This window comes from Dreissena polymorpha, chromosome 7 (assembly GCF_020536995.1).
Source record: "Dreissena polymorpha isolate Duluth1 chromosome 7, UMN_Dpol_1.0, whole genome shotgun sequence".
Classification (NCBI taxonomy): Eukaryota; Metazoa; Mollusca; class Bivalvia; order Myida; family Dreissenidae; genus Dreissena; species Dreissena polymorpha.
In genome coordinates this window covers 104296140-104324097 of record NC_068361.1, presented here as the reverse complement: position 1 = coordinate 104324097, position 27958 = coordinate 104296140, and the positions used below count along the sequence as shown (strand labels likewise).

The 27958-nt window shown below is 36.6% G+C and overlaps 1 protein-coding gene across 1 annotated transcript; it reads left to right on the top strand.

Moving 5' to 3' along the window:
• Window positions 1-1181: 1181 nt before the first annotated feature.
• LOC127837271 (DNA polymerase epsilon subunit 3-like) lies at window positions 1182-27340 on the top strand. Its single transcript, XM_052364199.1, has 5 exons — window positions 1182-1355; window positions 13604-13677; window positions 16763-16848; window positions 20887-21005; window positions 25726-27340. Exons 2-5 carry the CDS (start codon window positions 13612-13614, stop codon window positions 25932-25934), a joined length of 480 nt encoding a protein of 159 aa, XP_052220159.1. The 5' UTR covers window positions 1182-1355; window positions 13604-13611; the 3' UTR covers window positions 25935-27340.
• Window positions 27341-27958: the final 618 nt, after the last annotated feature.

Below are 27958 nucleotides of genomic sequence, written 5' to 3'. Positions count from 1 at the left end.
CCACCACCAATATCATTATTTCAGACAATTACTAGGTTTTGCATTTCTCAAGGACAATTATTATCAGCTGGTAATGCCAGTTTGTATGTTGGTTTTGCAAATCTAAAAGGCAAATATTTTTGCAAGCAATGAAAAATATAATACACTGCTACCAAGTTACCAATATCATTATTTCAGTCAATATTAAAGTGAGTCTTACATGAATCAAATGTAATTATATATTATAATAAATGTATTACTAGCTATAGACAATACATACAACACATCACCACAATTATAATTTGAAACAATATTTTGGAAATAAAAAAAGTTGGAAAAAGCTAGAAATAGCCTTTAGAAATATAAAATATTTCCAACACAAGCACAATTATTTTGGTTAATAACTTGACGAATGATAAAATAACTGTAAATGTATTACACAATAAAACAATATTCACTTTTTGGTTCCCATATCTTAAGTAATTTTGGCAGGATTTAAAAACATAATTTACCAAGATAACAAATCATTATAATTCAATCTAAACACTTACAGACACTTAATACCTTAAAAATTAACCATAATTTCTACATATAAGCGTTCACAGAATGTGCGATATCTAACGTTTTAAGTACACTTGTGGTAACACTTCAGTATAAACATATTCATAAAAATTTGGGTCCGGTTGTGAGCACATTGATTTTAAACAGTGACCGTTTTAACCTGTCAGGCCGTTTTACCTCGGGACCGTTTAATTTTTACCAGCAATAATTTTCACCATTAATGTCCGAAAATAACAACAATCCGAACAGTAGTTTTTTGCATTCTTGATGTAAAAAGTCATTTTGTACTTTTAATATTAACAAAACTACTACAAATTCAAATTAAATAAGTGCTACTTGTATCGGACATCGGTCTTAATGTTTTCACGGTCAGCGGGTTTGTAATTCTCACGAAGGTAACGTGAGAAATGCAAGACTTCCGGTTTATCTTAAGAAATTCACGGTCTTGCAATTCTCACGCGACACCGGTTCGCTGAGCTGTACATATGTACCCATAAAAGCTCAGAGCATTCAAGAAAAACTACTGTCCTTACGTGTCCAAATTTAGAACGTGATACTTAAAAAGACATAGATTTTATTATAAAATATGCGCATCACCCGGACAGTTATCGAAATTTACAAGTCCGCCTGATTGACAAATTCATTGTGAATCTTACAACGAACAATTTTGTTTATTTACCAAATGTGGCGGGATCATTAGTTTCCGTTTTATTTTTTGGAAAAAACAACGGTTGACGCTGCTCTCTGACTATATGAATGTGAAATCAGAGACACATTATCCATTAAAACAGATCATTGGCCAGACAACCGATAAGGTATTTATTTTTGTTCAAGTATGTTATATATTTTCGCGAGAGAAAAGTAGACACTATGGTAGGTTCTTGGTGAGTCGTGGGTTCTTTACAGTATTTTTTAACCAGTTTGGGAATGGGGGATATAGAGGATATTTAGTCATGTCAGTATAAGATCGTTTGTTATTTCACTCGGGAAAATATTATTTTTCTATGATCACGAGTTAAATAACAAAGATCTTACACTGACATGAACAATTTTTCTGTTTCTTTTATGCCCCTTTTTTCAAGAAAATAATTAACAGCTGTTTCCATTTTGCTGAAAAGTTACTCTTTCTCCCGTAGTGTGCCTCAATGCAGGAATTTATGAGGTCATTTTGTCTAAAACATGATGTCATTTCATTTGGTTGATTTCATTGATTTATTTGGTTCCAAAATCATAAAATGAATTTCAGTATAATTTTTTCTAAGATTCATCTTATAAGTCATAGAGTTGGATTTTGAGAATCTGATGAATGATATGCATACATGCCAGACGTCCCGATCTTGGCAGGACAGTCCTGCTTTTGGGGTGTTTGTCCCGGTGTCCCGATGTGACACTATTTGTCCCAACATTCGTACAAAACGATATACGCTCTATAAGACCACAATAAAATTCCCTATTCAAACTCCGTCTGGCTTTAATTACCATCGCTTATCCCTTTATTGCCCCCTATTAACAAACCATATCTACTTGTCGAGTGATCCAGTGTTGTTTTTGACACCTTATCAGCGATATATCGGCAAATTTTTTATTTTATCGGGCATTCACACCAGGCTATTTTTATGATAAGGGTCGTTAATTGCTAGTGATAGATGCATCGTAGTGCATTAAGCGGATTGCTTTTGTATTTCAAGGCCCAAATCAAGTCCAAAGATACTATTATTACGCTGTATTCAGTGTATTATATCCTCCAATTACCTTGAATCAAGAGGTTAAGGAAACAACTAAAATAATTTCTTAATTAATTCAGTCAATACCACAATAAACGAGGTGCCTAAAAAGATTTATTTCATTCCCGTTAAATTCATGTCAAAATTGTTTATTTATATGTCAAACAAATCGAGCGCTGACCGATACCAGAGACATACATTTACTTTCTTTTTGACTGATTTTCAGAAAATAATTTGTACATATTGCATCAATCTAAATTTAGAGTTAATGGATGATTGGTTGAATAAAAACTGCTCGATGTGCGCACATCCCGTTGAACGTTGCCTTAGTCCCAAATGGATTCATCCGCATAGTGCACATGTTTGTTTACTTCTGGAAAATGGAGAACGTCTGTGTTCATGCAATTCTAAACGCATTTATCGTCAATATTTGCCAGAAATTATGAGGTTTTGTAAGTTATTAGCTGATTACTGACTTCAGTAAAGGTGGCGTGATTGATCGTTTTAGGTATCCTGCTTTTTGGTCAAATGTCCCGACATTTTTAATGGACTGTCCCGATTTGGACCCGAAAATTTCTGGCATGTATGGATATGTTTAGACTTATTAAAAAAATTGAAACCTTCAATTGGGATTTTTAGTTCCCATTTGGGAAAAGTATTTACTTTTTCCAATGGATCCCCCTACCAGACCAAAATTTGAATGAAAATTGCTTTATTAGTGGTGGTTATAGAGATCACATGAAATCATGTGTGATAGAATGTTGCCACATGATGCAGTTGTTACAGAAAAAAGTTTTGACACAGTCAACATCGTTTTGCTGATCAAAAATGCTACAAAACAGGTCAATATTGTAATTCATCAGAACTCAATACGCAGGGTTCTCAATAAGAGCCGGCCCCCGGCCAAATCGGCCGTTTGAAATCAAATTTTTGCCGGTTGGAAATCGCTCAGATTTGGAAAATCAGCAATTGACTTGTGCATGTCTTTTCAGTAATTTTGCTCCTTTTTGCTATTAGTATTAAGCAAAGACGTCGCTTGATTATCTCCCTTAACGCATTACAACTACAACAACAATGAAAAGGCGCACATTGGAATCGGTCAAAAAGCAGTCAAATATTTTGACATTCTTTTCATCACATGGTCAGTTTTTGATCCTGATTGCTTGCGTTTTTTGGGTTATTCCAAAGTTTTTGTTGTTGTGAAAGTTTGTTTTAATTAAGTTACGTTTCAAACTAAAAAAATGTGCATGGTAGGCTGACGATCAGGCCTTTTCCACCCCATTCCTATCTCACAACTCAACTGCTAGACTTTTTGCTGACAACTGCATACTATACCGGTACATCAAATCTGAAGAGGACGCCTCAGCCCTTCAAAAAGACCTACAAAGATGGGAAAAAGATTGGCTCATGGAATTCCACCCCCAGAAATGCCAAGTTATCCATATAACTAAGAAGCGGAAAGTAATCACAAAACCATATAACATCCGTTGTCACACACTAGAGGAAGTTGACTTAGCTAAATATCTTGGAATAAACATCCATAAATCCCTGAGCTGGAACCATCACAAAAATGAAGTCACCAAAAAGGCGAATAACATCTGCTCATTTTTGCAACATAACCTTCACCATTGCCAACAAAAGACTAAGGCACTCTGCTACACCACCCTGGTAAGGCCACTCATGGAGTAAGCAGCTATCATATGTGACCCGTTCACGGACGCCAATATCCGAAAACTGGAGATGGTTCAGTGTAGGTCAGCATGAATGGTCTACAATGACTATAAAAGAACCACCAGTGTTACACCAATGCTACACCAGCTCCAGTGGCCGACCCTCCAAGAACGCCAGGCCCAGATGAAAGTAGCAATGATGTACCGCATCGTCCACAATCTAGTGGATGTCCCGACCACATACCTCATACCCATAAGTTCTGCATGAAGCCATGGGACTTGCTACCTGGCCCCCTTTGCTAGGACCGAGAGCTACCAGAAATCTTTCTTCCCAGATACCATCCGGATTTGGAATAGACTCCCCCAAACCATTGTAAGCTGCTCATCAGTGAACAGCTTCAAGGAGGAAGTCCAGTCCATCTCCCTCAAGTAACTGATAGTATGGGTGTTTTTACCTGCAATGTAAAATGGTATTTTTCGGCGTCAGCTGAATACGCCAGCTTTTCACCTTAGCCTGACCTTTGTTAGCGTCCAATAGAATTCAAATAAAACTTCCCGCGGCCAAGTACAGATGAATACACTTCATTGACTGCATTGGCTGATTTGATAATACCACTAGAACATTGGAAACATGTCCGCGTCTTTGTAACACTGTTTTACTGCGTGTTCAGCATGAAACAGTTTTATCTCTAATAAAAAGGCTTTATAGATAGAACAGTTTTACACTCAATCTCGACATCAATACAGTTTGTGCGTACATCTTTTATTTTCAGAGGATTTTCAGCGCGAGAACGTTGTGTACTTAAAGGCCATGTTCTCATATTTAGTACTGACTTCCATATTCCTGTCAACATGTTATATGTAAAAGTATAAAGAGCAGTGGAAGCGATGCCTCACTTTAATGTGTTGCATTTCAACCCGCGAGGTATAAGGGGTCAGTTCGCGGTTAGTGTGTTTGAATGTCAGATGTTTATATACAGGTCAGACCTTCTGTGCTGTTCGGAGTTCGCGGTCAGTTATATAATAGTTATATAATAAAGACGCTATAGCGTGAACTAGGTGAACCAGAATTTTCTTTACCACCAGAAAGATGTGAAATGAAGATATCCAGCGATATTATTTTATGGCATGTCAATAATAGATTCTTAATGTGTTTTCAACAATACCATGATAAATATTATTTTTAATAAATTAACAAGAATTATTCCATCATATTTACTAATGTATTATTGCAGCATATTGACTAATGTATTAAGTATGAGCGCGATGATTCTCGATACTGTTAATAATCGAATCAAATACACGTAGCAATTCCCGATAAACCACTCAAACAGGTTTGTTCGAAGAACGCGCGTAAACATATTTAAAATATGTACGGAGACTTCGCGTGTGGCCGGTTGACTTTGGTTTTCTTTTTTGTATCTATAGGTTTATGACCAGCAATATGTAATAATGTAAAATAAGCCGCAAAAACTCCGCGTAACATCCCGTACTGCGTTTGATGCAGCTTAAAACTGCACAGAAAAAGATATTAGCTATCCTTGATCTCATTCATTTAAATCTTTACCTTCCATAAACTCCAACCACAATCAACGCCGTATATCTTTTTTAAAGATATTTCTTGTTTAATATTCTCTGGTTTCGTTGAGCATTTTTAAGACTCACTGTTAGTGTTTTTCCCAGCCCATTTTAGCGTGGCGAAAAGCCACGCCGCCCTCCCGGATCGCCACACTGCCCTATTCAAAGGCAAATTTCGCCACGCGCCCTTTTTTTCGAAGGCAAATTTCGCCACGCGCCCTAATCGATAACATCTATATTGCCTTACGATCTAACTTGGTCCGCAAAGTCAGCTTCCTTGATTGTCTGTGACGCTCCGACTGTGCTTGATTTACTCGAGAGACGTCAACGTCTAATCGACTATATTAATTGAGCAGATTTAATCTATTACAGTGCTCGATTTATAGGTAGGTCTTACTGACTGCTCCAAAGCTGTGAATTAGTCATGCGTGAATAACCCCGTGTCAGTATCAATCGATAATGCCGGAGGCTATGTTATACCAAGCGCACTTTTCGCTCGGCAATGTGTATTCCTCCACGATAAAATCATTACTTCAGAGACTTTTGATGAAAAACTCGATGTTATTCTTGTGGCAATTGTGCATTGCATGCATTATTCAGTTATATCAAAACATATATTTTTACGCATAATTACATTTAAAATCACAATTTTTTTTATTCTTTATCGTTTTCGTCTTTAGGATAATTAGATCTAATTATTGAAATAATTACTGAGACGTATACTAATTAAAAAAAATGCGAATCGCGTATACGATTTAACGTTGCTATGCGCACCTGTCGCTTACATCATTTGACATTTTATCAACATTATTTATTTATTTGTAATCTACTCGGTGGATGTATGTCACGGAAACGAGTGTTTGCATATTGTTAGCAATCAATTTACTCGCAATGTTATTTTAAACATCTGTCGAGATTATTGTTAGAAAATGGGATAAGACAAACATGGTTTCATTTATATGTTAGTGGATCAGTGTATAATCAGATTCATACGCATATATTGCTTTATTAGGTTTGTCGTGCTGTACAGTTTATTGAAACAGCATGGAACTTAAATGTACATTGCAAGGTAAATATATTAATATAAATCATAGTAAGTTAAATACATCTATTACCATTAAATTTGCTTGTTTATATGTTATTTTTTCCACAACTGCTTCTGTCGCGATTACATGTTTCCCCGTAATTCAGGTATTCAGGGAACGTTTTTGCCCTTTTTTGCCTAAACTGTGCGCTAAAATGCCCTTTTTGAAAGTAATACGCCATGCCCCTTTGCCCTCCTGGGAAAAACACTAACTGTAAAAACTTTCTCACACCACCATGCGCCTGTACAAGGATACGCCAGATGGTGTGCATACAATAAGGAAGAAGAAGAAGATTACCAATCCAAAATCAAAGTTTTTTCCTTATCACAATAAATTGTCCCAATTGGAATCTTGTGCAAAAAAAACCCGTCAAAGTCGTAAAAATTTACCCTAAAAATCGAGTGTAATTACGTATCCGAAAGTCCCATTTATCCGATTTATGATACACTTTTCATAAAATGCACAAAAAAATGATCAAATTTAAGTGCCTGGTTGACCATTAAAATAGCCATAAAATGGCCCAAAATGCAGGAAATCAAGTGCTCAATTTTAAAATTGTACGGGCCCCCCCCTTGAAAGTAGAGCTGCAACGATTCACCAACAGCTCGATTCGATTTCAATTTCAGACACTCCGATACGGATTATTTCGATTTAATTCATCTTCAAACCTAGTTTTATCATACATTCACTCTTCTGCCTCAAAATAAACATTACTGTTCAAAAGTTTCGCATACCTAGATATCTTGGGCATTTGTCATATTGTGTGTTTGTTTGATATAGTTTGGTTGGTTCAACAGTGTTTTAAAAACTATTGAAACTGTGTAAAATTAACATTTGTAAGGAATATTTTGCAAGAAACTGCCAATTGTCTTTCAAACTATGTCAATATTTCAATATAACACATACAAAAGAATAGCAAATTAGGACTCAATTTTAATATAAAAAATCTTCTGACTAGAAGATTGTGTTGAATACACAATAATATAAAATTAAATAAATAATCATAAAAACATCTGGAATCAGTGGAGTGATAGCACTATCACTATTATACTTATATCCAAAAACCGCTACAAGCATGTCTACCATTTAGCCGTGAAAGCATCATCTGTTACCTCAGGGCCCTCTCTTGCCACCAGGGAAAGCCATCCACATCCCTCATGAGGGGGAATTACACATCGTTTTGGGCAAAAAGGGGAATTTTAGTAGATCTTTTCACCAACCATTCAACAACTAAAATTGCTATATTTTAATTTAATTTACATAAATATACATTTAATCAAAGGTTAGTAGCATGATACAAGCTGGCAACACTGGTATAAAAGTAAAAATAATTTATTTATTTTTTAAATTTTTTTTTTGGAGAGGGAATTTTTGGCTAAAAAAGGGGAAAAAGGTATACTTTTTTCATGGGGGGAAGCCGCCGATATTCGGCGGTAAAAAGTGCCAAACGAGGGCCCTGTACCTGTAGGACAAAGCACATTCTCTAATAAACTTAACAAATTCCCAACAGAAACAGAACTACTTTTCTGGCTGGCGACTTGAGTAGTTGCACTTGTGCTACCTTTTAGTCTTGCTGAATCAAAGTTATGTTTACATCCGTGAAGCACAGTTTACACTTTGCTTTATCGGGAGGGCTACCATCCCAAAACCCAAAATACTGCCACACTTTTGATTTTAGCTTCATAGGCGCATCTGATAATTTCAATTAGTCGGCCACAACTTGTTCAGCCATTTTGACGCTTTTTCCGAAAGTAGACCGTAACGCGCTTATTGATTAGATGTTTAAAGTAATAAGCAGCCAATCGCGCCTGTCGTAATTACAGGTAAAGATAAAACCTACACTTTCCCGTATCAAATATTCAGATTACAGCGAGCTTTAGGTATCTATCTATATATATATGTCTATATGTTAAAGAATCAAATCAAATTTGGTATGTTTGGTATGGTAATCAAATCAACGCATTTCGAACCGGTTTTCGATGCATCGGATCGAATAGTTGCAGCTCTACCTGGAAGGCCTGTTGGTTTCACATTACGGCCTGTTGCCTCAAAAGTTATTGAGAACCCTGAATACGCTGTTATCAAATATTTCCTCTTTTATGTATTGTTCATTTAGTGTTCCTAAGTAACACCAGTCTTTCAAAATACTGTCGGTCCTCGGATTTTTCCGATAATAATTTAGAAAATCTGGAAATGGTTCTTTTATTGCAGGACCTTGTTTCCGGTAATAAAAATATGGCGAAATTCGGAATTCTATAAGCTATTTTTTGAAAATGTTTCTAGGGTATTAAAAGCTAAGTTTATTGAATTTTTTATGAATACCCCAATAATGTAAAACGCATTTTCATTGCTTGCATGCTCTGAATGACGTAGGTATATATACGGTATCTAAAGGCTTTTGCCACGTCGTCAAAGTGAATAACACACTACGTCATCAATATATGAGTACTTTCTGCAAAGGGAATCAAAATTTACAACCATTTGAGTTTTGGTTCCCGTTTTATCGGATTAATTTGTAAGCCAGCAGGGCATAAATAGTGGTCATTGTGACATTCCCGTGAACTATCAACAACAAAAGTGGAGTTACAATACAGTTACATGTACATAACACTAACAGTAATTAAATAAACAAACATAGAAGCAAGTATTTAATTAAATTATTAACTTGCTTTATAGTGAATAAATATTGTGAAGCTCTCAGACAGACATAGATTGAATAAGATCAATTAAGTTTCATTATTTGTTAGTGACATTTATGAATAAAATTATATAAAAAAGTATTAGTATTAAATAGTAAAATATTTTTAAAAAATAACATTTTTGTCTTTAATCTTTGTTTTTATTTTTGGGCCCGAAATGATCAGTTGAGACTGGAAAAGGCAGCATGAATATAAGATCTCGTTGCCGGCAATAATTTTAGGAAGGACTGTAACACGATCCTAAGTAACACAAAATAGTTCATTTATGAGTATTTTCCATACTACAAGTAACATTGTCTGTTGAATTGTTTTCAGAAGAAATAAACCTCCTGCAATTTAAGTTTTAGGGCTACATGTGTATTTATAGTATGCATATCTTGAAATTGGAAGCGGATCAGAATCCATGGCTCAACAAGAAAATATTTTCAAGATGACGGTTTGACACTTTCAACACAATCCATTATTTATTATTATAACAGACAATAAACATTTGGAAAAAAAAGCAACAAATATAAAGACCAAATGATAATAATTATGTTTATTTTTATTCATAGTCATGTTTTTATAAAATCTTTGTGATGTAACAACATTATAAAATCTAGAACTGGCGCGGCAGAGGCCGACGGGTATCCCCACGCCGCATGTTTGACCCAGGGGCGCCCCAGGGTTGGTAATGGGCCATGCATAGTTGAGATTGACCATATTGTCATAAGAGAAGTTCAGTATCAATTAGAAGTGAATCGGTGTAGAAATTAAGAAATTATAGTAAAAGGCAATTTTGGGTGGGCGTTGCCTATGTGGGTGGGGCGCCCCAGGGTTGGTTATGGGGCCATACATAGTTGAGATTGACCGTATTGTCATAAGAGAGGTTCAGTATCAATTTGAAGTGAATCGGTGTAGAAATCAAGAAATTATAGTTAAAGGCAATTTTGGGTGGGAGTGGCCTACGTGGGCGGGGCGCCCAGGGTTGGTAATGGGGCCATGCATAGCTGAGATTGACCGTATTGTCATAAGAGAGATTCAGTATCAATTAGAAGTGAATCGGTGTAGAAATGAAGAAATTATAGTAAAAGGCAATTTTGGGTGGGCGTGGCCTATGTGGGTGGGGCGCCCCAGGGTTGGTAATGGGGCAATGCATAGCTGAGATTGACCGTATTGTCATAAGAGAGGTTCAGTATCAATTTGAAGTGAATCAGTGTAGAAATGAAGAAATTATAGTATAAGGCTATTTTAGATGAGCGTGGCCCATGTGGGCGGGGTGGGGTGCCCCAGGGTTGGTAATGGGGCCATGCATAGTTGAGATTGACCGTATTGTCATAAGAGAGGATCAGTATCAATTTGAAGACAATCAGTATAGAAATGAAGAAATTATAGTAAAATAACCTAAAAAAATGTAAAAATCTCTGACCTGGCCCCACCCCAACACCCATAACTTTTGACCCAGAGGTCAGATCAAAATTCCTAATAGTGCAGGGTTGCACATATGCTCATAGCTACCATGTGTGTAAGTTTTAAGGTTCTAGTGCTTATAGTGTACAGTACAGGCAACGTGTACTTTGACAAACGCCACTCGTTGCAGTGTTCATTTTACGGTGTTTGCTTACCAAACGACCCCCGCGATGGGTGTTCAAATAAAATATTTGCGGGGGCCGTTTTCCATAAGGTGGACACCGCGAATCACCGCGGACCCATAATATCTACCGCAGTGTTCATCGTGTTCGCTAGAAATAAATTATTGAACATTAACATAGGTCGGTACCAATTTGCAGAAAGAATCTACCGTGCGTTTGAATGTTATAGGTGTCGTTTGGTGTCTAAAAAATTAACGAAATTACGAACAATCACAATCGATTACCGCATACATGCAAAAATTCCCGTCTCTGTCCATTACCCGATAATCCCGAGATTTCCGATTTCATGCAAATTCTGGTCAATGTTGACGATAAAAGTGTGATAGAAATGCAAAAATCACAAACGTTCGCCATATCTCTAAACTATCAAATGAATTTCTGCATATGTTTCTATTTAAAGATTTGATGAAATAAGCGCCCATTCAGAACAGGTGTATTTTAACATTCGTAAATCACCTGACGCCAAGTGTGCGCGTTCTGTAGAGTTCATGTTCTGTTACAAATTGTAGCCACAAATAAATACATGTATATATGCCCATGATATTTTCATTTTCTTTGTTCTAAACCATAAAATGCGCGCAAAAATTGGCGTGGGTGTATTTATTTTTGACACAAAATCTTCGTAGCGCAGACAACATTGGGATCTTTTAATTTCAATTAAAAGTTTCGTAGTGAATTTCTTCTCAAGTACCAGGGTAGCTCGCGAATGATTTGGAATTGACATTTCATCTGAATAAAATAAAAATCAAACACGCTGTAACACGCTATATTTAGATTTCATGCAACATGCACAAGTCATTTTCTGGAAATCGGGAAAAATGAAACCCAATTTTGTGAAAACAAAAAGGGCAATTGCATTGATTAATACCATAAAAGTTAATGGTATTGATCATCTCAACACTAAGTTTTAGTTTCCGACTTAACGTACTGGCCGAGTTTAAGTACACATAAAAAATGTGCACATAATATCTACATGTACATGAAGTATATGATTTTATTTTGTACATGTACATTTAAAACGTGTGAATGACCCTCGCAGAAAGGTGTTTAAGGTGGCTGCGCAGCAGCGCAGTGATCACGGGTGTTCCCGTTAACGATAGCGTGCAATCGCCGCAATTTCGGGTGTTCGCCGAACACCGCGGTCAGTAGCGTGTCCGCCCCCCGCGAAATGTCACCCATCGGGAAAATTGAACACCGCGGACACGTGTTTTTGTCAAAGTACACATTGCCTGTACTGTAGGAGGAGATAGTGGCCAGGACGGACGGACGGACGGAAGACGGAGATAACCACAATATCCCCACTTTTTCTCCGAAAAGAGTGGGGATAATGTACCCACGACTCAACAAGCATATAGCATACTTGAAATAAAAGTTTGTTGGTCCTTATAAAGTTATAAAGAGAATAAAGGAATATAAGGACCACATTCTTTTTATGCCCCCGGATAGAAAGATCGGGGGTATATTGTTTTTGGCCTGTCTGTCTGTCATTGTGTCAGTCAGTCATTGTATGTGTGTGTCCCAAAACTTTAACCTTGGTTAAAGTTTGATAACTTTTGCATTATTGAAGATAGCAACTTCATATCTCACGGAGCTGCACATTTTGAGTGGTGAAAAGTCAAGGTCAAGGTCATCCTTCAAGGTCAAAGGTCAAATTTATGGCTTCAAAGCGGCGCAATAGGGGGCATTGTGTTTCTGACAAACACATCTCTTGTTTTCAAATACCTTTGCTACGTCATTAAATATTGAAGCTGAAAGTCAAATGGTTGACTGATCATTCAATCCTTGACCTGTGACAACCTTACCACATTAATACTATACTGAATGACACCTCGTTAACAATTTAGCAGTTGGATTCCACTTTGTCCATCTGTTCAACTAGTCTCTCATAATTCTACTATCTGCCAGTCAATCAAACTTCTGTATTTTACAGAAATCCCCACTTATATGGCAATTCGTAGTGAGCCAAATTGATGTCTCCAATTCAAATAAACTTCATGTTAGTAGCCTTGAACTGAAACCTAATTCAAGTAAAGCAGGGGTTTAAACCTGCAACCTATGTATTGTGATTCCAGAAGTTAAGTTACTTATTGAACTTAAATAGGCGTCATAAATGAAACTATGTACAATACCCTAAATTAATAAACATTACTTAGCATATCATGTGCATGTCTCTTTTTGCAGGGCTTTTTTCCCTGTTTTTGTGAAGTGGCCTTGGCCCCCCCCCCCCCCCATTTTGTGAAAAAAAGAGTTGCAAACTGTTCAAAATTGTGAAAAAAGGAGTCGCAAGCATTATAAATTTGTGAAAATGAGAGTTGCGAACTTCTTGAAATTGTGAAAAATTGAGTTGCAAATTTCTTGAAATTGTGAAAATTTGAGTCGAGAATTTCCCAAAATTGTGAAAAACGCCACTCTCACAGAAGGAAAAAAGCCCTATTTTGTTGTATACATGGCTGTGCAACATAATGTAATACTGTAGAAATATGCTGCAAATAGAATAATACTCTTGGCATATCGTCGATGATCAGCAATTTCAGTCTGAAATAGTAAACTGACGCATCAAGCCTGATAAAGTGTCCAGTTCACATGTGATACTTCACATATTGACTATAAATATTAATTTACATTAATGATTATTTTAAAATTTGATTTAATAAGCAATTAACATTTGTTTGGCAGCTCGAATTATGGCTGAACGTCCAGAGGATTTGAACCTGCCTAATGCTGTAATCACAAGAATTATTAAGGACGCGGTAAGTTATTTCTAAATAACCAGTTGATTTACTGTTCAGTTCGTTGATTTGAATAAGCGTGGCAGCGTTGAGAAAATAATTTATATAATTGATAACAATAGGATTTTTTATTTGATGGCCTATTTTGGTGTCATTGAATATTTTTTTGAAATAAAAAGCTTATGTTATATGACTTATAGAATGCAGGGTTTACGGGATGCGATATTCTGCATGAAATACGCATTAACTGCCAGTCAGGACCCGTCATATTTGTTAATTTGCATATTTGTTCTCGTAATATCAACAAGAAACTCTGAAAGACAACAGTTTACTGCAGTTCGTAATTTTCTAGAAGGATGTACGAGTTGTCTTGCTTGTTGATTTCGACCAGTCGTGTTATTGCGCACCTGCTGTTGCTAGGTGCAAAGTCCCGAATTGAGATAAGATTGCGTAAATGTGAGCTATTTATGTCACTATGAAAGAAAAGCTTACTAAGGTTACGATAGCTTATTATCTGGCAAGCAAGATTAAACTATAAAAATAAATACAATTTTTAATTGTATATATATATATATATATATATATATATATATATATAAATATATATAGGTGTGTGTTAAATGGCGGCTATTGTTTACGTAAATTGACTTTGACACAACCAGCATATTTGTTGGGACCCCCATTTTTAGCTCACCTGAGCTCAATGTGCTCATGGTGAGCTTTTGTGATAGCCTTTTGTCCATCGTGCGGCGTGCATTTTTCGTTGTGCGGCGTCAACATTTGCCTTGTTAACACTCTTAGAGGCAACATTTATTGTCCAATCTTCATGAAATTTGGTCAGAAGTTTGGTCTCAATAATATCTTGGATGAGTTCGAAAATGGTTACGTTTGCTTGAAAAACATTGCTGCCAAAGGGCGGGGCATATTTCCTTAAATGGCTATCTATGGCTATAGTAAAATCTTTTTAACGCTCTTGAGGCCACATTTATTGTCCGATCTTCATGAAACTCGGTCAAAAGATTCATCCCAATAATATCTTGGACGAGTTCAAAAATGATGCCGGTTGGTTGAAAAACATGGCCGCAAGGGGCGGGGCATTTTTCCTTACATGGCTATAGTAAAACCTTGTTAACACTCTAGAGGCCACATTTATTTTCCAATCTTCATGAAACATGGTCAGAAGATTTGTCCCAATGATATCTTGGATGAGTTCGAAAATGGTTTCGGTTGCTTTAAAAAAATGGCCACCAGGGGTTTTTCAGCACTGTTTGCGCCTCCGAAAAACGGAGGAACTCTCAAAGCAAACGGACCTGATCCCAAACCGAAATTATAAACACAAATCCCAATTTCCCCCAAAAAAAAAAAATATTTTTTTTTTTTTTTTTTTAAGAATGAAGTGTCTTATAACATGTGTGACTAACCAGTGTTTGTTTTGGTCAAAAATATCTGCTATAAGGTTTTGATTCTACAGTTCTTATCTCAGAGAGTAACTGTAACTGAAAAACAAAACTGCAGTACTTGAATAAACGTTGAACATGCCCAATATTGCATCTGTTTATATAAAGAAGACAAAATAACAAATAAAAACAAACTTATTTGTTAAACCACTGAACTATTTAAGCATGATAAATTCACAATTTTTTCCCAAATGAGCCGTTGCATCGAAGCAAAAATTCCCAAAATGGCCAATTTTGTCGATAAAAAATTCCCAATTTGGTCAGACTCCTTTTCCCAAAATAGGCAGAAAAACCCCTGACTAGGGGGCGGGGCATTTTTCCTAATATGGCTATATATTGCTTTAGTATAACCTTATTAACACTCTAGAGGCCACATTTATTGTCCAATCATCATGAAACTTGGTCACAAGATTTGTACCAATGATAGCTTGCATGAGTTCAAAAATGGTTCCGTTTGGTGGAAAAACATGGCCACCAAGGGGGCGTGGCATTTTTCCTTATACATGTATAGCTATAGTAAATCCTTGTTAATACTCTAGAAGCCATATTTATTGTCCAATCATCATGAAACTTTTTCAGAAGATTTGTCCCAATGATATCTTGGATAAGTTCGAAAATGGTTCCAGTTGCTTGAAAAAAATGGTCACCAGGGGGCGGGGATTTTTTCCTTATGGCGTCATTAATCTGCATGAAACTTTGTCAGAATATTTGTTTAAATGATATCTTGGATGTGTATGAATATGGTTAAAAAAACATGGCTGCCATGGTGTTCACTTGTCATGAAAGTCGGTAAGAACATTTTGTTCTAATGACATCTTGGGCTGCACAGAACCGGTCAGTTCCTTTGAATCTCAGGTGAGCGACTTTGGGCCTTTCAGGCCCTCTTGTTATTGATAGGACCCCTGAAAATTATTAACTACATGTAGAGTCCTAGGGACCCATAAAATTTGACATAAATGAAAAATCTTGAGAATCTTAACTAATTCTCAATGCCCATAGTTACTTCCATGTCAAAAAAGATTCCTTAATATTCATTCATTACTTTCAGTAAATACTGAATATTTTGAAACCATTATTTTTCTGAAATAGTTTTTATATGCCCGTTTTTTCAAAACAGGACCTACAAAAACATGTATTATAGTTTCACCCTGGGTGGCGAGCGGGCGGCGTCCACAGCAGTGTCAGCTCTCTAATTCAAATAGTTTTCATCGGACCTTGACCAAATTTGGTCAGAAGTTGTGTCTAAATAATATCTAGGTCATGATCAAATATGGGTCATGCCAGGTTAAAAACTAGGTCACGGGGTCACTAAGTGCATTTCAAGCATTTAGCATGGTGTCTCTCTAATTGAAGTAGTTTTCATCCGATCTTCACCAACTTTGGTCAGAAGTTGTGTCTAAATAGTATCTAGGTCAAGTTCAAATATGGGACATGCTGGGTCAAAAACTAGGTCACGTGGACACTTAGTGCATTTCAAGCATTTAGCATGGTGTCCGCTCTCTAAGTGAAGTAGTTTTCATCCGATCTTCACCAACTTTGGTCAGAAGTTATGTCTACGCACTTAGTGCGTTTAAAACAATCACCATTGTTGTCCAAAACCTTCAAATGGGCGTATCTTGTGACAGTTTGGCACTCTTGTTGTGTTTCAGATTCCCGATGGAGTGAATGTTTCCAAAGAAGCTCGACTAGCAATCTCAAAAGCTGCCAGTGTGTTTGTGTTATATGCAACATCATGGTGAGTGTTTGTAATCAGAAAATAAAAAATATTTTTTATGAAATCAAAGGTCCTGAGATCTGTCATGCGCATGTGTGTTTTATCTGAATTGTGTATCAAAAAATGATAAATGTCCAAAAAGGTGTATTTATAGCACACTTGATTGTTCAGGTGAGCTTTTGTGACCGGTCTTTGTCCATCGTCCGTCCGTCCGTCTGTCGCCTGTCCACATTTGTTCGTAAACACTCTAGAGGCCACATTTATTGTCCGATCTTCATGAAACTTGGTCAGAAGCTTTGTCCCAATGAAATCTCAGTCGAGTTCGAAACTTGGTCGTGCCTGGTCAAAAACTAGGTCACTAGGTCAAAAAGAGAAAAAACTTGTGAACACTGTAGAAGTCACATTTCATGCCCAATCTTCATGTAACTTTGTCAAAATGTTTGTCTTGATGATATGTTGGTTGAGTTCAAAAGTGGTTCCCGTCCGTTGAAAAACATGGCCGCCAGTGGGGGGGGGGGGCAGTTTTCCTTATTTGGCTATAGAGAAACCTTGTAAACACTATAGAAATCACAATTTTTGCCCAATTATCATGAAAGTTGGTCAAAACATTGGTTTTATTGATATCTCGGACGAGTTTAAAAATGGTCCAGATCGGTGAAAACACATGGCCGCCAGTGGGCGGAGCATTTTTCTCTATATGTATATTGTGAAAACATGTGAAAACTCTAGAAGTCACATTTTTGGCCCAATTTTCATGAATTTTGGTCAGAACATTTGTTTCCATGATATGAGAGTTGAGTTTGAAAATGGTTCCGGTCAGTTGAATAACATGGCTGCCTGCTGGGGGAGGGGGAGGCAGTTTTCCTTATTTGGCGTTAGAGAAACCTTGTTAACACTCTAGAAGTCACAATTTTTGCCCAATCATCATGAAAGTTGGTCAAAACATTGGTTTTATTGATATCTCGGTAGAGTTCGAAAATGGTCCAGATCGGTTAAAAAAACATCGTCGCCAGTGGGCGGGGCATTTTTCTCTATATGTATATTGTGAAAACATGTGAACACTAGAAGTCACATTTTTGGCCCAATTTTCATGAAATTTGGTCAAAACATTTGTTTCCTTGATATGAGAGTTGAGTTTGAAAATGGTTCGGGTCAGTTGAATAACATGGCTGCCATGGGGGGGGGGCAGTTTTCCTTATTTGGCTATAGAAAAACCTTGTAAACACTATAGAACTCACAAATTTTGCCCAATCATCCTGAAAGTTGGTCAAAACATTTGTTTTATTGATATCTCGGACGAGTTTTAAAATGGTCCAGATCGGTGAACAGTCTTCGAATTAGACTATAAGCCCGAAGCCCGAATCGATTCTTGGGACAGTCGGTCGATAATAAATGCATTTTAAATAGCCCGATCGGTCGATTAAATATTTGAGCGTAAAATTGTGAACAAAGTGAAAAAAATACGTCAACACCGGTCAGCCACTTTGTGTTAAAGAAATAATCAATGGAAGAAGTCGGTACAAGTCGTTAGCCAATCAACACGTCTGTGTTCCACTCTTACATAGACTCCGGAGATGGACGATTTTATTGGCAGTTTTTGATTGGTTGGCGGATAGCGCGGACATGATCGGTGACTGACAAAAAATCTTCGCTACTTTCCGAAAATCGTACGAGTCAGCGAAAAGTTGCAAATGAAAAATTGATCGATTAGCAAAATAAAGCACTGCAGTTGCATATAGTTAAGCAATATGTTAACACAATTGTATATTTATTACGTATTTGCTAGGTAAATGGTTTTCATTTTCTGGAATCTAACGATATGCACATTTTATTTTATGTGCAAAACACATACATTTTTTCGGACTGCCGTGTTCGGATACAGTATTTTTGTCGACTTTATTTTATTTTCAACGTTCTTTATGAACATTTCTATAGTATGACGAATACACACGCGGTGATACGAATGGTATGATATATAAAATTTCGCATTGTATTCACCAGAAATTGCAACTAGAAAGACTAAAAAAGTACAATTAGTTAGGGCTCGGGGCGCTTACAAAACTCTCTGAATTTTTTTTTATGATAAGGACAAATGTCCTGAAAAAAATGACCATTTAGAACACCTATCCGGAGTAAATTTTGACCAATGATGCAATCTGAAACACTGAGATATGGAGATGTCCGCGGAGCATGCCTTTTCTGTTGTTATCAAACATGAATAATACATGTTGTACTCATTAGAAATAGTTGGTTCTGATTGGAAACGGATATTTTTTTGTTCCTGGCCAAAAAAGTCATAAATTTTATGTTAACCTTTTCGGGCTATTGAAAATGTATTCGGGCTATAATTTTTTTTATCTGATAAGCCCGAAGGGCTATTGGTCTTAAATATTTAGCGTGAAGACTGTCGGTGAAAACACATGGCCGCCAGTGGGCGGAGCATTTTTCTCTCTATGTATATAGTGAAAACATGTGAACACTGTAGATGTCACATTTTTGGCCCAATTTTCATGAATTTTGGTCAGAACATTTGTATCCTTGATATGAGAGTTGAGTTCAAAAATGGTTCCGGTCAGTTGAATAACATGGCTGCCGGGAGGGGGGCAGTTTTCGACATTTGGCTTAAGAGAATCCTTGTAAACACTCTAGAAGTCACAATTTTTTCCCAATCATCATGAAAGTTGGTCAAAACACTGGTTTTATTGATATCTCTGACGAGTTTGAAAATGGTCCAGATTGGTGAAAAAAAATGGCCGCCAGTGGGCAGGGCATTTTCTCTATATGTATATAGTGAAAACATGTGAACACTCTAGAAGTCACATTTTTGGCCCAATTTTCATGAAATTTGGTCAAAACATTTATTTATCCTTGATATGAGAGTTGAGTTCGAAAATGGTTCCGGTCAGTTGAATAATATGGCTGCCAGGGGGGGGGGGGGGCAGTTTTCCTTATTTGGCTATAGAGAAACCTTGTAAACACTCTAGAAGTCACAATTATTGCCCAATCAATATGAAAGTTCGTCAAAACATTTGTTTTATCGATATCTCTGACGAGTTTGAAAATGGTCCAGATTGATGAAAAAACATGGCCGCCAGTGGGGGGGGGGGGGGCTTTTTTCTCTATATGTACACTGTATATAGTGAAAACATGTGAACGCTCTAGAAGTCACATATATAGTGAAAACATGTGAACGCTCTAGAAGTCACATTTTTGGCCCAATTTTCATGAAATTTGGTCAGAACATTTGTTTCCTTTATATGATAGTTGAGTTTGAAAATGGTCCCGGTCAGTTGAATAACATAGCCGGGGGGGGGGGGGGGGCATTTTTTTCATATTTATATAGTAAAAAAAGCTTGTGAACACTCTAGAAGTCACATTTTTTGCCCAATCATCATGAAACTTGGTGAAATGGTTTTATATATATCACATAATTAATGCCTTAAGATTGTCCAAATTTTCATTATATTATACAAAATCATTGTAAACACTCTAGAGGTCACAATTTTGTTTCAGATTTTATGAATCTTGGTCATAATATTTATTTTTGTAAGCAAAGTTTGATGTTTGGTAAGGGGGGTCAACTCAAAATATAGGTACCAGGTCAAATCTTACAAAAACAAAATCACTCCATATGCCAGAGTTTTGGTTCAATAATGATGAAACATGACCAGGATGTTTGTCTGGACCATATCTAGGTCAAGTTAAAGATTAAATGAACCGACTCCTCTCAGGTGAGCGAACTAGGGCCATCGTGGCCCTCTTGTTATTTTTAACTATTACCTTAGCAGTTTTAGCACTACACCAAAATTGAATATATTTCAGTAAAAGCTAAAGAATGATTCTGAGATTCAAAATTCATTTCAGCTAGTAATTTAAGTAAATAATAAAAAAGTGCAAACACCATTTAAACTTAATATTAAAACAGATTAAAAACAATTAAACTAGAAATAGCTTGGAAAACACTGTCTGTAGAAGGACCAGTTGAATAATTCAAGAAAGCAGGCAAACATGTGTTACATGTTTTCTGATGTAGTGTTTATGTAGACGTTAATATTACAGTTCAAACAACTTTGCTCTGAAGAGTAAGCGTAAAACTATCACTGCCAAGGATGTGCTGGATGCACTTGAGGACATGGAGTTTGACCAGTTTGTGGACCCACTCAAGGAGTGTTTAGAAGGTGAGAACTAGTTGTACAAAATGAAGGGTTTGTGGACCCACTCAATGAGTGTTTAGAAGGTGAAAACTAGTTGTACATAATGTAAGCTTTGTGCACTCACACAAGGAGTGTTTAGAAGGTGAAAACTAGTTGTACAAAATGTAGGGTTTGTGGACCCACTCAAGGAGTGTTTAGAAGGTGAAAACTAGTTGTACATAATGTAAGCTTTGTGGACCCACTCAAGGAGTGTTTAGAAGGTGAAAACTAGTTGTACATAATGTAAGCTTTGTGGACCCACTCAAGGAGTGTTTAGAAGGTGAAAACTAGTTGTACATAATGTAAGCTTTGTGGACTCACTCAAGGAGTGTTTAGAAGGTGAAAACTAGTTGTACATAATGTAAGCTTTGTGGACTCACTCAAGGAGTGTTTAGAAGGTGAAAACTAGTTGTACATAATGTAAGCTTTGTGGACCCACTCAAGGAGTGTTTAGAAGGTGAAAACTAGTTGTACATAATGTAAGCTTTGTGGACTCACTCAAGGAGTGTTTAGAAGGTGAAAACTAGTTGTACATAATGTAAGCTTTGTGGACTCACTCAAGGAGTGTTTAGAAGGTGAAAACTAGTTGTACATAATGTAAGCTTTGTGGACCCACTCAAGGAGTGTTTAGAAGGTGAAAACTAGTTGTACATAATGTAAGCTTTGTGGACTCACTCAAGGAGTGTTTAGAAGGTGAAAACTAGTTGTACATAATGTAAGCTTTGTGGACCCACTCAAGGAGTGTTTAGAAGGTGAAAACTAGTTGTACATGTACATAATGTTAGCTTTGTGGACCCACTCAAGGAGTGTTTAGAAGGTGAGAACTAGTTGTACTGTTGTACATGATGTAATGCTCAAGAATTAGTTTTACTAGAGCAGTCAATAACTAGTTGTAATTAATGTTAAGTTGCACTAAATGATTACACTGGCTTGATTAAATAGGGAGATTTAATATTACATGCAACTAAATATAATAATTCACTTTGACCAGGGAATGTGTTGTGACTGAAACCCATGCTTGTCCTTAAAAGGTCAAGGTCAAAATCTAAGATACAGGTACATGTATAATACATGAATTCTGTTTTCACTCCGTGACTTCTTTATACTTGGAAAGTTTTGAATGTAGCTTAAAATTACTCGACAATATGATGTTTCGTTTTCACAACTCATGGATTTCTGTTGAACGCAAAGATAAGATTTCAAATTTGATAATTGTTTTTACTTTACTTTGTTTAGATTTCCATCATGTTTATGCCCCCAGTAGGGTGGCATATAGCAGTTGAACTGTCCGTCAGTCTGTTGGTCCAAAAACTTTAACATTAGCCATAACTTTTGCAATATTGAAGATAGCAACTTGATTTTTGGCATGCATGTGTATCTCATGAAGCTGCACATTTTGAGTGGTGAAGGGTGAAGGTCATCATTCAAGGTCAAAAGTAAAAGAAAAACAATCCAAGGGAAGAAATTAGCTTTAAGAGGGAGATAATTTCTAAATCTGCCAAATGATATTTTGATTTTTTTTTTCAAGCAGCGCAATAGGGGGCATTGTGTTTCTGACAAACTTATCTCTTGTTAATGCCTGTAAGGATGTAAATATAACTTCAGATATTCTTATAATGATACATAATTAGGGGACAAAAAATTCCACTCGTCCGCTTGTATTGACAAGTTAAATCTTGAAAGGACGAGTAAATTTCCCAAAAGCTGATTCCAGCTGTCAATCACTTTCTACTTGTTAATTATATCAGCCAAACAGCTCTCAGGCAGCCGAATGCACGCCATTCCAACCTGAAGGTGTATTCAATAATGAACATTTCACAGAATGATCATTACAGACCTATCTCAACAAATGCAGAGATGAAGATACAGCGTAATAAACTTGTTTTGAATTAAGAGAATAAGTTTCCTGATTAAAAAAATGCACTAAAAATTGTTTAACCAACAGTGAATTTCTCAGGGTTCTCTGCGCTACGAAGTTTTTATTGAGCAATCAAATATTGAAGCCCATGTTGTCCTCGAGGAATGACATGATATTGTACATGAAGTCTAATATTTTAATGCTTTCCGCGATATGACAGCACTGTAGTGTATGGACTTTTCAGAATTTTTTCAAGTCATGCAAGTCCCTTGCAATCTTTATTTCACATATATTTAAAGGACAAGTGCATGTGTTTGCAGGACGAGTGAAAATTGTAAGGCCCTCGTTCTGCAGGATAAGTGCATTATTGGAATATTTGTGTACCCTGATAAGCTATGCTTGTTCTTCAAAGCTTAAAATGTCACAATCCAAGTACATGTATTAGCCAAAGAAAGCCTTTAGGTCAAATAAGACAGTTAGAAAAAAAAAAGTATATGAAAACTGTCCCAGACAATTAGGGAAAAGTACCATATTGTCGGTACATGTAGTACCGAAAAATAAGCGTGAACAAACCTGAAAATGGGTGAATTTGTGTTGTGTTACCTTCAGAATGGGAATTATGGGTCTTTTTATTGCTCCGTAGTTAATTGCACTAGCCCATCAATATTTTCTTTTCAGGGCTCCAGCTAGGCCTAAATGGAAAGGCGCCGCGCCCTGCCCTCCCCAAGCCCCACCCTGCCCTTTTATTATTTAATAATTTTTAAGACTTATTATAATTTATTAATCTCTTATTACATTGTAATTAATTTATTCCTCATTGTAGACATTTTATTTGCATGGTTTAATAATAATGGCAATAATATTCTAACAATTATATGTAACATAAAAATAAATGTGCAACAGGCAGATTCCAGATATAACCGTGCGCTCGAAAGTGCCCTTTTGACACAATTCTGCGCGTTGAAAGTGCCCTTTTGACAAAATAACCCCCCTTGCCCTTTTAAAATCCTATCTGGAGCACTGCTTTCAATGCCTTTTTGCTGAAATGTTCATTTTCAGTGTTCATTTTATTTCTGCACTTGCCGTTAATCCACTTTTGAAAATAAATTGATGCAAAGTCCCTTTCTTTTGGTAATTTTCAAACAGTATTTGAGAACTTTATAATACATGTTTTCCTCAATTGGGAAAGTGCCTTTCACGGGTACTTCATAAAGAAGGAAAAAAATGGCCTTGTCATTTTATCTTGGTAGCCTACACAAAGAACCAGTATATATATTAGCCAGAGAAAGCTCTAAGGTCAGATAAGACAATGGTTTTGCAGGATAAAAAGCTGTGAAACTGTCCTTTTATATTTGTAGCCCAATAGAAGAACCATCTTACAAGATTACAATTCAAGTTCAAAGGTCAAGAACATACATGACCTAGGAGTTTTGGTGATTATTTTTATGCCCCCTTTCAAAGAAAAGGGGTATATAGTTTTCGCACTGTCCGTCTGTAAGTCTGTCTGTCAGTCTGTCACACTTTTCGTGTCCCCTCTCTATTTCAAATAGTTTTAATCCGATCTTTACCAAACTTGGTCAGAAGTTGTATCCAGACAATATCTAGGTCAAGTTCGAATATGGGTCATGCTGGGTCAAAAACTAGGTTATGGGGTCGAAAAAACTAATCCTAGGGAAGTAATAAGCTTTAAATGGACATAATTATCTGACCTGCCAAGTTATATATTTTTATGCCCCCCTTCGAAGAAGAGGGGGTATATTGCTTTGCTCATGTCGGTCGGTATGTCGGTCTGTCGGTCGGTCCGCCCACCAGGTGGTTGTCAGACGATAACTCAAGAACGCTTGGGCCTAGGATCATGAAACTTCATAGGTACATTGATCATGACTCGCAGATGACCCCTATTGATTTTGAGGTCACTAGGATAAAGGTCAAGGTCACGGTGACCCGAAATAGTTAAATGGTTTTTGAATGATAACTCAAGAACGCATACGCCTAAGATCATGAAACTTCATGGGTAGATTGATCATGACTCGCAGATGACCCCTATTGATTTTGAGGTCACTAGGTCAAAGGTCAAGGTCACGGTGACCCGGAATAGTAAAATGGTTTCCGGATGATAACTCAAGAATGCATACGCCTAGGATCATGAAACTTCATGGGTAGATTGATCATGTCTCGCAGATGACCCCTATTGACTTTGAGGTCACTAGGTCAAAGGTCAAGGTCACGGTGACCCGAAATAGTAAAATGGTTTTTGGATGATAACTCAAGAACGCATATGCCTAGGATCATGAAACTTCACAGGTAGATTGATCATGACTCGCAGATGACCCCTAATGATTTTAAGGTCACAAGGTCAAGGTCACGTTGACCCGAAATAGTAAAAGGATTTTCGGATGATAACTCAAGAACGCTTTTGCCTAGGATCATGACACTTCATAGGTACATTGATCGTGACTCACAGATGACCCCTATTGATTTTCAGGTCACTAGGTCAAAGGTCAAGGTCACAGTGACAAAAAACGTATCACACTATGGCTGCCACTTCAACGGACAGCCCATATGGGGGGCATGCATGTTTTACAAACAGCCCTTGTTGTTAAATAAATGAAAGCGGCGCAGTAGGCGGCATTGTGTTTCTGACAAATACATCGTGGTAAAAGGTCAAGGTCATCCTTCAAGGTCTAAGGTCAAAAATACAAATCCAAGGGAAGTAATAAGCTTTAAAAGGAGATGATCTATACCTGCCAAATGATAAATAGAAATTTTATTTCAAAGGGGCGCAGTAGGGGGCATTATGTTTCTGACAAACACATCTCTTGTTTAACTGTCTGTTCATGTTTTTAGCCTACAAAAAGAACCAGCAAGGCAAGAAGGACCAGAAGAAGAAAGACAAGGAGGTTGCTAATCAGAGCGCAGGGGGCGGAGACCAGGGGGAGGATGAGGGCGTGGCCATAATGGAGGAGGAGTCAGAGGAGGAGGAGGGGGGCAGGGCTGGAGACGTGAACGGGGATGGTGACGTGGTGGAGATCTCGGACACAAGCGAAGATGCATGACGTTGAGAAATAGATTAGATTAAGATACTTTTACAAATCTATACAAATCCAGAGTTCTCCCAGAAGCACCCGCAGCCAGCGATTTTACTGGTTACTAACAATCTTTGCGCCGGCTATTTCCCCCAAAAGATCAATTCAATTCAGCGCAAAAAACGCCTGTTTTAGTTCTGAGTCGCCTGCTACTTAAAAAATATTACTCGCTGCTCAAAATTCTATGGAGAACTCTGAAAATCATGTATTAATTTTCTAGATCTGCTCAATAAATTGAAGATTCAGACACTTGTGAAGATCCATGATATTTAGAAATAGATATGAAGCTCTATTCAGTAAGCAAGCAATTCAGTAAGCAATCTATTTGGTAAGAAAGGTTATTGACTTTTCACTTTTCCAGTCTGTGAATTAGATTAATATGGAGATCAAATTTGTGAACAATTTACCGGATGTGTTTAAAAGATGTTAGAGTTATTGAATAACCTGACACATCTTTTTGGCATTTGAAATGAGAACTGCACTTAACTCTGTGTGAGCATTCAAACTTTCATGTGTCTATCATGGCTGTTACCAGTAATTGATGCAAATTCATTATGACATTTAAATTAATAAAATCTATATTATTCATGCCAGAATTTAATAACATTTTTGAACGTTTATTGTGTTGTTTTTCAACTATAGTAATCTGAGTGCTAGGTAAAATTCTATGTTTTGGTTGTTAATTGTTAAAAATGGTGAATAAATTTGCTGGATCTTTTAAAATTTGTGTGGCCCATGTTTTAAGATATTCTTGATTCCTCAGAACCAAATTTTTTCCCATTTTTTATGAAATTAATTGGACCCATCATTTTGTGAAAAAAATGAATCACTGACTGTATAAAATTGTGATAAAAATGAGGTGAGAACTGTTCAAAATTGTAAAAAATGAGTGGCAAACTTTTTAAAAGGGTGATAATTTGAGTCACAAACTTAATAAAATTGTAAAATTTTGAGTCCAGAACTTCTTAAATTTGTCAAAATTTTGAGTCATGAACTTATCAAATTTGTTTTTAAATTAATGGCCATTCTTTAAGAAGAAAAAAAGCCCTGAGAACTGTCATGAATTATCTATCAAATTGTTTGCTCTTATGATATTCTGGCAACAAGTTCGTTTAAATATTGTTTGTTATCAGAAGTGCTATGTTTTATGGCTTTTTTGGTCAGGTTCATTGTTGTGATATTCGTATGTAAGCAAAATTTAGTGTGTGTTCAAAAACTTTCTACAATGTTAATGGTTCCTGCATACATTGTTTGTAAAGAACTTGGCAGTTATATTAAATTAATGATTTCTGTTCTTGTTTTTCACCTAATTGCTTTGCACATTAAACATTTGTTAATATGACTTTTGAAAGTGTCCATAATAAATTTAAAGATTTTATTTTGTAGGACGTTGTTTTATTTTGTTGTCCAGAATGATTGAGCACTGTTTTTCTATGTCTATAAAAATCTAAATGTGGTTCTGTTAGTTCTGTGTGAAACAAATTTCCCCAAATTTATCCATGATAGTATATGTCCTTCATTTCAGTGTTAAACTTTATAACTAATTTTGATGAAATTATACATGTATGCAACGTCTGTGTATGGTAGACATACACAAATTTGTCTTGATTTGTTGGTACAGAGATTTTCGGGGAGTTAATGCCCCCCTTTGATTGCAAATTGGACATTGTTATGTTCCCTGATAGGGGGTGCATATATATAGTTGCAGCTTTGTATGCCTTTCCAAATTCTAATTTTAGTCAAATTGAGTTTGAATGGCTAAAAAAAATATTCCCCAATAATCGTTTTCTGTCCATCTAGTCATCTGTCACATTTTTCGTTTTCAACTGAGATCCTAATTTGATGAAACTTCAGTATCCCTACAAGGTGGAAATACACATTTTGTCCTGTCCTTGCTCTCAAGTGAATTTTAGGGAGTAGTTGCCGCTTGAAAAGTATTCCCCACAATACACCCATATATGGTCAAAGTTGATTCGTAAGTTTCACTATTATTT